Source organism: Cynara cardunculus (assembly GCF_001531365.2).
Source record: "Cynara cardunculus var. scolymus isolate 2C chromosome LG 6, CcrdV1, whole genome shotgun sequence".
NCBI lineage: Eukaryota > Viridiplantae > Streptophyta > Magnoliopsida > Asterales > Asteraceae > Cynara > Cynara cardunculus.
In genome coordinates this window covers 19,380,170-19,388,489 of record NC_037533.1, presented here as the reverse complement: position 1 = coordinate 19,388,489, position 8,320 = coordinate 19,380,170, and the positions used below count along the sequence as shown (strand labels likewise).

At 35.4% G+C, this 8,320-nt stretch overlaps 1 protein-coding gene across 3 annotated transcripts; it reads right to left on the bottom strand.

Annotated features, from left to right (window-relative positions):
• Positions 1–1,131: 1,131 nt before the first annotated feature.
• On the bottom strand, positions 1,132–7,873 carry LOC112514439. 3 transcript variants are annotated; one of them, XM_025120917.1, is made up of 6 exons: positions 7,569–7,838; positions 7,343–7,433; positions 7,009–7,087; positions 5,869–5,993; positions 2,732–3,193; positions 1,132–1,749 (listed from the first exon to the last, which is right to left on the bottom strand). In XM_025120917.1, the coding sequence occupies exons 3-6, from the start codon at positions 7,033–7,035 to the stop codon at positions 1,359–1,361; spliced, it is 1,005 nt and encodes a 334-aa protein (XP_024976685.1). In that variant the 5' UTR covers positions 7,036–7,087; positions 7,343–7,433; positions 7,569–7,838; the 3' UTR covers positions 1,132–1,358. The 3 variants fall into 3 exon arrangements, with proteins under 3 accessions (XP_024976685.1, XP_024976684.1, XP_024976686.1); XM_025120918.1 differs by lacking the exon at positions 7,343–7,433 and having other exon boundaries at positions 1,361–1,491; positions 1,587–1,749; positions 7,569–7,873; XM_025120916.1 differs by lacking the exon at positions 7,343–7,433 and having other exon boundaries at positions 7,569–7,873.
• Between the last annotated feature and the right edge of the window lie 447 nt (positions 7,874–8,320).

The window sequence follows — 8,320 nt, the reverse complement described above, 5'->3', positions numbered from 1 at the left end:
CGAATATCTCAGAGCATTACTAAAAGTTTATCAAGTGCACCTTTCATACCACCAAAAAAGTTAACTACGAAAATCGGTTGAGCAGCTACACGGGACCCCGCTCAGCCCTCATAGATCTACCCCTCTCACGAAAATAGATGAAACAGAAGTCATAAACATGATACAAGATCAGTAAATTACAAGGCTATTCATGTCACATTAAAACCCTAAAACCTTTCACAATATTTCTAACTACCTCAGTATCGTTCGATCTTCCAATCCAGTCTCGTCCAAATACCAAAACACCGTTCTACTGGTATTCCAAACAAAAACAACACGCCTTATATCTCATGTTTATCTACAACAAATTTGATTGATTTATTATATCATAAAAACATACCATCTATTAAAACTGCTTCCTGAGGGATGCATAAGAAACCCGAGGCGGACCAAGAAATATTTTCAAATTGTGACAAATTTGACTAAAAATACCTAATTTTTTTCACAATATTAGTATATATTTGTTGGTTGGTTCCTTGTCTTTATATAGAAGAGACCCATGTTCAAGTTCGGTCTACATATATTTTCAAAAAACACAAGTACGTAAAAAAAACACCAAAATTTAAGCTAAAAACAACAAATTTGACAAGTATACGCTCAAACCTGGGCCTTTTGTACATACTACAAAAACAGAAGCATTTACCATCCTAACCATTAAAGTCTTGTGTTAGCAACTTTCAAAATCTACACGATTAGCACCCAACTAAACAGTGACACCCTTCAAAAACGTAATTTTTTTTTTTTTTGATTGACTTGGATATCCAACCCGCTATGCAAGCCGATTAATCCCAGGGCGACCACCTGCTTTGCAGATAGTCCGGAGTCATCGCATTTGAACCTCCGTGGCCACAAGAGGATTTTTATTCCTCCTTGGATTTGAACTTGAGACATCCAGAAACGTAATTTTTTCCCCTTATGGTGGAACCAGCATCATTCCACATAGGTCCACCCCTTAATAAACCATCCACCCCCAATGAAACAAAACCACACCATCACAAACATAAAAAGCCAATTTCGGCTCGCATAACAAGTTGGATATCCAAGTTAATCAAAAGCCAATTTCAAGATCATCTCATGAGAAACAACACATAATTTGTGTAAAAAATGGTTAATCTCAAGAACTGAGAATAAGAACTCAAATACAATGTATTTAAAGATACAAAATCCAACCTGTTTTTTTGCTTGTAATCCTCAAGAATGATATGAACTCCAATTCAAAATCTGGGGTTTTCCTACCACTTTTGCCTCAAAGCTGCCCTATTGGAACACATTACATGAATGAAAAAGAGGATTAAAAGGAAATTGGTTCTTCCAAAATCCTAGATAAAATTGGCCCTCTTCAGAAACCTCAGCAATTTGCAATATCTCGGCCATATCGACTCGATGTAGTCCAAATACTTGTCGACGATCCATTCTTGAACGTGTTTCCATATCCCTTTAAAGCCTAAGTTCCTAAAATCGGCCACAGGTTTCCATAAACGAGCGTTTATAGTTTCTTCAAGCTTTCCGCTAACAACGAAATCATAATAAACAGGGAAGTTGTTTACCACTTTGACCGACTGCTTGAAGCTATAAATGTAAAGTAAGCATAGCCCTTGAACGATTTTGATATAAAGTGCAACCAGCAGCGGTCCGCATATCCACAAAGGAGTCAGTTCCTTGGCGACTTCCGGTCCATACTTCATATTCACTGCTAGATACATGGGTATACTGCAAATCAAGCGAAACGAATTAGAAACGAAGACAAGTGTGACAAATTCATGTAAAAAGACCTTTTGACAGATATTTTTTATTTTCATGATGATCTGACAGGTTTGACAATGTCGTTGCTTAAGAGAAGAATGTTACTTCCATACACACGAATGCCTAAAAACCTGTCAGAAGGTCGTTGATTTAGGTAAGTCATTTAGCTAAAGGAGATTTCTCTATGAGGAGGCCATAAGATGCTTATGGTACACGGACCGGACTGGACATGACTGAACAGAACCGGACAAGCGAGAATGAGGTAGGCGGGGTTTTAGGGTTTTCATTTGACACGGGGAGTTTAGCAATTTACCAAACTTGTCTTGTCTCCCTGATTTTTTGGGAAATCAGACTGAAATAGCCAACCTGTCACCCAAATTCACTTTTCGGCCACTTTTCAGAGCCTCTTCCCAAAATAGCAGGTCTTTACGCTTTTGCGTAAAGACTAAAAACTGATTTCTGGAAGGAAAAAAATCAATTTGAATACTTGCGCATATGCATAGGATTCTGAGCAAAAATTTGAATCCTTACAAAAAATCTGAATCTTTAAGCAAAAAATATTTTTTCTTCTTTTTCTTTAATCTGAAAATCAAGTTTACACAAATGCTTTCGGCTAAAATGAGAATTCAATTAAAAAAGTGGCTAAAAAGTGAAGTTGGTAGGGGAGATTGGCTATTTTGGTCAATTTCCCTTATTATTTTAGGACAGAAAAGAAGCATTTTTGTCCCACTCAGGTCTTGTCCTGTCACAGTCTAATGTCGTGCCAAATATGGGACAAGTTTTTGTACTGTCTAGTCCCGTGTACCAAACGCACCCAAATGCTTTCAGGTGTAGAAGCAAAAAAGAATTACTTGTAATATTTATAGCAACAGCATGCTCAAGAAACCCGCTTGGAATTCAAAGGAAGTTCTAAATGAAGCTCATTGAAATCAATAGAATTCTGACTTACAAGATCATTGCAGGTATCTTTATCGCTGCATCCAGACCCATTAAGCTGCCCGAAAACGCCTTCAAAATCACACCTCTTCCACTGTTTTGTATCTTGTGGTCCGTTTCCACTTTTTCGTTCAAAGATGGCTCTTCCAATGGACCATCATTGGGTACTTGACTCGATGGTGGTGGTGGTGGTGGTGGCGTGCGTAATAACGTCAACCAACTTTTAAATAGATATTGTATGGCTAGAGACCCTGCCGTTGTCTCATCGACATTAGAGGTAGGAGTAGCATGATTGTTCTTCACCTTTGGTGATTCAGCCAAGGTTTCTTTGCGATCCTGGGGAACATAGGAAAGTTTGACGGGATTCTTAATGGATTTCGACCCATTTTCTCTGCCACCTGATTCATCGTTCTGGACGTTACCTTTAAAGGATGATATTTTTAGTGATTTCCTCTTTGATAGAGGCGCCTTTACACTGTTTATGAATAATTATATCAGTATACGAGGTAGACAAGAGTGGAAAGAAAAAATTAAGTCATTTTTTGCATCTCGGTTACTCAAGGCACAGAAGAACCCGAGAGGCAATGAATGATTCCAAAAAATAGAACAAATGAAAAAATTACTGCAAATTTTAAATAGAAATAACCACCATCAAACCTCCAAAGCCACCACTCCCTTCATCCCATAGAAACTGGAACATTCATTTCTTAACGCATGCTACAGGAGCTTCTTATGGGCTGTTTGGTTGGTTTTCCATCAATTCCTGTATAAAGTTGTCTGTGTGGATTATTCCATCTGTATAGATTAAGATCTTTGTTTGGGAGGGTTTTCTCATAGATGGAATAAGCGTGCTTTTTAAATGGAAAAGGCAGGTTTGGAAAAAAAAACTTGGCTTTATGCATAAAGCTCCCCTCTAGAAGCTTACTGAATAAGCCACTTCCTATATCATTAAGCCACTACCAAACAGTCATGTATAGCTGACTGAATAAGCTGTGATTCCCATTAAGCTGCTAACAAACAGGCCCTTAGTCTCGTTTTTTGAGAAAATGGTATCCACTATTTTAAGTACGCAATTGCAAAAGATATCTCACAAGAACTTTACTCAAAAGGACCGAATAACCCTTAGAAATTGTTCTCAAATAGCAAAGTTTGCAATTTTCATGGGGCATGAGTATATATTATTCCTTGAACTATCTGGTTGATTACATTTAAACCGTATGAGGTCTTGGGATGAAAGAGTAACAGTTCATGTAAAAACGAAAAGGCCACTTTGTACTCCGACTATTTTAAACTTCTTTAAGCATAGTTAGAGAAGGAACTTTAATTCAGGCCTAATATCTGATCTAAGAAACTCTCTCTTATAATTCACCTACCTTCAGTTTCCCCGTATTATCAAGCATCTCTTATTTTACTTTCTTTCCATTCCCATAACTAATAACCCTATCTTATCATTATGTTCGTTAATTTTGTGACCTTGCATTATAATTTAAAAAGAAAACCACTTCTATTTCCACCAAAAGCTAAAGGATAAGATACATGAGGAGGGTTAGCAATAGTTGGGTTTGATTAAAGAGAGAACAATGAATTTAGTCCATGTGGAGGAAAGAGCAGATAGGAAATAGAGAGAGAGAGAGAGAGAGAGAGAAAGCTGTGAGAAAGTGTGTTGAAATAAAGCAAGAAAAAGGGAGGGGATATATAGTTGGGACTAAGGGTGAAAAAATAGCTTTTGCAGGGGTTTGAAGAAAAAATTTAAATAATTCTGGGAAAATACACAGAATGTATTTCCTAAGTTAGAACTTACAATAGCAACCCCTTCCTCTCTTTTATGTATAATCAGCTAAAAAACTATCAATCACATACTTAGAAGACCCACAGAGCTTTTGTCCAATTGTCATCCAAATTAACAAAAGTCAAGATTAAGGGAGGTAGACTAAGATGTTGTGAACTAAAACATAGACCATAAATGTTCGAAAACTTAAAAAAACTCGTAAGATTCCATGCCATTTGGATGAAAATGATGCAATGTGATTGTGATAATTTAAGTAATTGATAGATCTTTTAGATACGGTATGCAAATAAAGAAACCCACAAAGATCAGGGATCACTTTATGTATTTTTTTCCTACATAGTATTTTTAAGTATTCCGCAATTATTAAAAGAATTCCACCATGTATGGCAGTAAGCCCATAACTATAAAAAAGATAAGGAACAGAACTTTCTTTATCCATCGTTGAATAGGGGGCTGCTTGGTTCATTTTCCATTACGTTCTTTATGGATAAAATTGTTTTGTGTGGATTAATCTGTCTGTATAGATTGGGAAGGTTTTTGTTTGTGAAAGTTTTTTCATTGATGGGAGGAGCTTGTTTTTTAACTGGGGGGACGAGTTTAGAAAAAAAACTTGGTTTTATGCATAAAGCTCTACCCCTAGAAGCTTACCGAATAAATTGCAGTCTCATTAAGCTGTTAACAAACAGACCCTAAGAATGATAGGAGCTAGGGCATCTAAGTCATCATCTCCAAGTAACCGCATAGCACAAACTCTAACAAGCTATATCGAACGAAAAGACAGGTATGTGAAAAAATCTGATGTCCAACCCAAACCAAGATACTGAGGATTGCGAGATAATTCAAACATGTTTAAACACAGAACGGAAGGAGATAACCTAGCCACAAGGAGAAATAATATCAGTTACAGGAATAGAAGGCAACTGAACATTAATGCAAAGTATCAACAAGAATACACTGTCATTATAATCCCACTCTAACTTTGATAGGAAGGTTATTGATCCTATTTTACTTCCATTTTGAATCTTTAAAACCATTTGCAACTAGTTAATGCTCTACTTCAACTTCAAATTAAATTAAACATTTTAATGTCATGTATGGTTTCCAAAACCATAAGAAATTAAAGAAATTTCATAATGGAAAAGGCAACGAGTCTCTTATGAAGTTATAACATTGATGTTCTACTTCAACTTTGAATCATACCAGGCATGGTTTCCACAAGAAATCATAGAATTTCTTAATGCCTAGGCACCGCAACACAAGTATCTTAGGAATTATATTAAAACATGAACATTAGCAGTCATACCCAACTTCAGTTTAAATGTGAAAGATCAAAATATGAACAAATAAAGCTAGATACTTACCATAGATAAGATCTATGCTTCAATAAAATAATATCTGCTCTCCTAACAATTGGAAATGCTGCTAAAAATTTCTTTGGTTCAATCCCTCTCTTCAAAGATAAGGGTCTTGGAGGAGCATATGAACCCTTAAAATAAAAAATATAAAAGATCCATTAGAATCACCTACATCAAACAATTGCATTCAGCAACATTAAGGACTATGAATACAAAGTAACAGACATTTGTAACGTGTAGATAGGTGAGACCAATTGTCATGCTAAAAAAAATGTATCATGGAGCACAACGCTTATCATATATCCATAAGATGGTTCCCACTAACAAAAACTGAAAATAAGAACCAAAAGTCGACAAGGTAAGATTATTAGTAAGTACATTAATACACATCTGATGATGGCCTTCCGACTAACAAAAAAATTTAACTTGCAAGGATGCCTCAAAAAGAATGCACTTTCTGCCTTCCAACTATGACAACATAACAGTGAAGAAAACAAACTTCCCCCACTGTAGAACATGCAATAAAAGGTCAATATTATTATGGAAACTCAATACTAAAATACGGTGAAATCATTGTCAAGAAAAACAACTTTCATAATTCATCCTGTCCAAAAGCAAGGACACAGTCAAGACTTTTGATGTAGTTGAACGGCCCAGTCACATCCAGTTCTTGACCAACATTGTAAGTGTACATCACGAATGCATAAGTGGGGTTCCTTCATGTTTGACTTATATCAGTTTTAAGATTATAAACATAATATATCACTTATCATATGCAAATCCCTGTAACTTACCATATGCAAATCCCCATAACATAAGAAGTAGAATGTAAATGAATCCCCTAGATATCTTGACCAAAAACAACTTCAGTTGCCTTCAAGAGAGTTAAAAAACAGCACAAACTTAAAATAGTTTTGATAACAAAAGACAGACATATCGTTTTTGTCTACTCTTATCAAAAGTATTGTTGATACTTAATAATTCATCTGAAGGGATAACCAATGAGGTAAAAAACAGGTGTTCCAATGTAGAAGTTACAACTCTCGTGTTCTTTATTCTTAGCTCTCACAAAGAGTTCATTCATACATTCACCTCTCATCTTAACATATACAGACAGTAAAACAATGTAGTCAACATTTCTTTTACCTGAACCTGGTGGGTTACTAATGCCATTATCCCCTATCAAATCACCCTACCGTATATGCAACGACATCATACATAGCACCTGCAAACATAACAATTGACTAATATTAGTTGCAGAAATGAGAAACCCACAAGAAACCATTGGAGGTTAGTTCAGGCACATGCTCAATAAAACACAACTCTCTAGCATGAATCACCTACCCAATCAATAATCATACAAAAATCTTCTTGTTCCGAATCCAAATTTTGTCAAAGAGAACTAACAAAAAAATGGGGTTGTAACGTTGTCATAAACTATCATGTATGACAATATAGCCATGAAGCAAAGGAACTTTACCCTTCCATTCCCTTTTCCATTTGTTCCTAACAGAACATAGCGAAAATTAACACAAAAAGGAAATTCCAAATCTCCGCAGTATGAGCAAAACCTATCAAAATGAATAAAAACCTAAGAACCAAATTAAATACAAACAATCACAAATCCATAACTTCACAAAATTGCATCACCGAGCTTCGAAATTACATAAATTCTAACGAATTGAAAACCATAGAGAGATAACTACCTGTATGTATCAAAAACTGGTTCGTAGCAGCTGCGGATAACAATAATGATTAAAATTGTGTTAATTGAGAAGCGATGATGAATTTGTGGGCGTGATTGTGGGTTAGACGTAAGGATGAGCGGGTGGGTGGTGGGCTTGCTTGTACCAAAAGAATACAAGAAAGTATCGGGGTGAATTGCAGACGAAAAAACGAAAGCTTTATCTGTTATCTTCCAATGGAGTTTTGGAAGGAAAGATTAGGATAGAAAGAGGATGACGAAAGTGGTGAAAACGAACGTCAATTTGGGTCAAAATTAGGGTTTTAAGAGGAATTTTTCCCCCAGTTTCTTTAACTTGGGGATAAAAGTGATGGCGGTTGTTAATTGTGAAGTTGTGATTTCAACATCTGCCACATAACTTTTGGAATATTACAGTTCTCACCCTTGAAGTTTATATTTTTGACAAAAAAAAGGTAACAATTTATTGATGATTAGAATCGTTACAAATGAAATTTAAATCATTTAACAATTTATTTTTTATTTTAAAAATACATTTTTTTGTTTCAGATTTATCGTCACATACATTTGAATTTATCGTTACAGAAAGTTGTGTATGTCACATAATAACTCTCTACTATTTATCATAAATATTAATTTTTACCATAATATTCATCATAAATATACTACAGTTTCAACTTTACATACTTTAGTTTTTCTTTATTGGGTTCTCGATTGATCTGGATGAGTTTTTAATTCATCTGAATAGATTTTTCG

Bases quoted from the DNA above. Each gene is read 5' to 3' on its own strand.
- LOC112514439 (XM_025120916.1), bottom strand. From the start codon at position 7,035: ATGGCATTAGTAACCCACCAGGTTCAG. The intron at 3,194-5,868 runs GTAAGTATCTAG...ATTCATAAACAG, and splicing joins AAGCATAGATCTTATCTATG to TGTAAAGGCGCCTCTATCAA. The intron at 1,750-2,731 runs GTAAGTCAGAAT...CTTGATTTGCAG, and splicing joins AAGATACCTGCAATGATCTT to TATACCCATGTATCTAGCAG.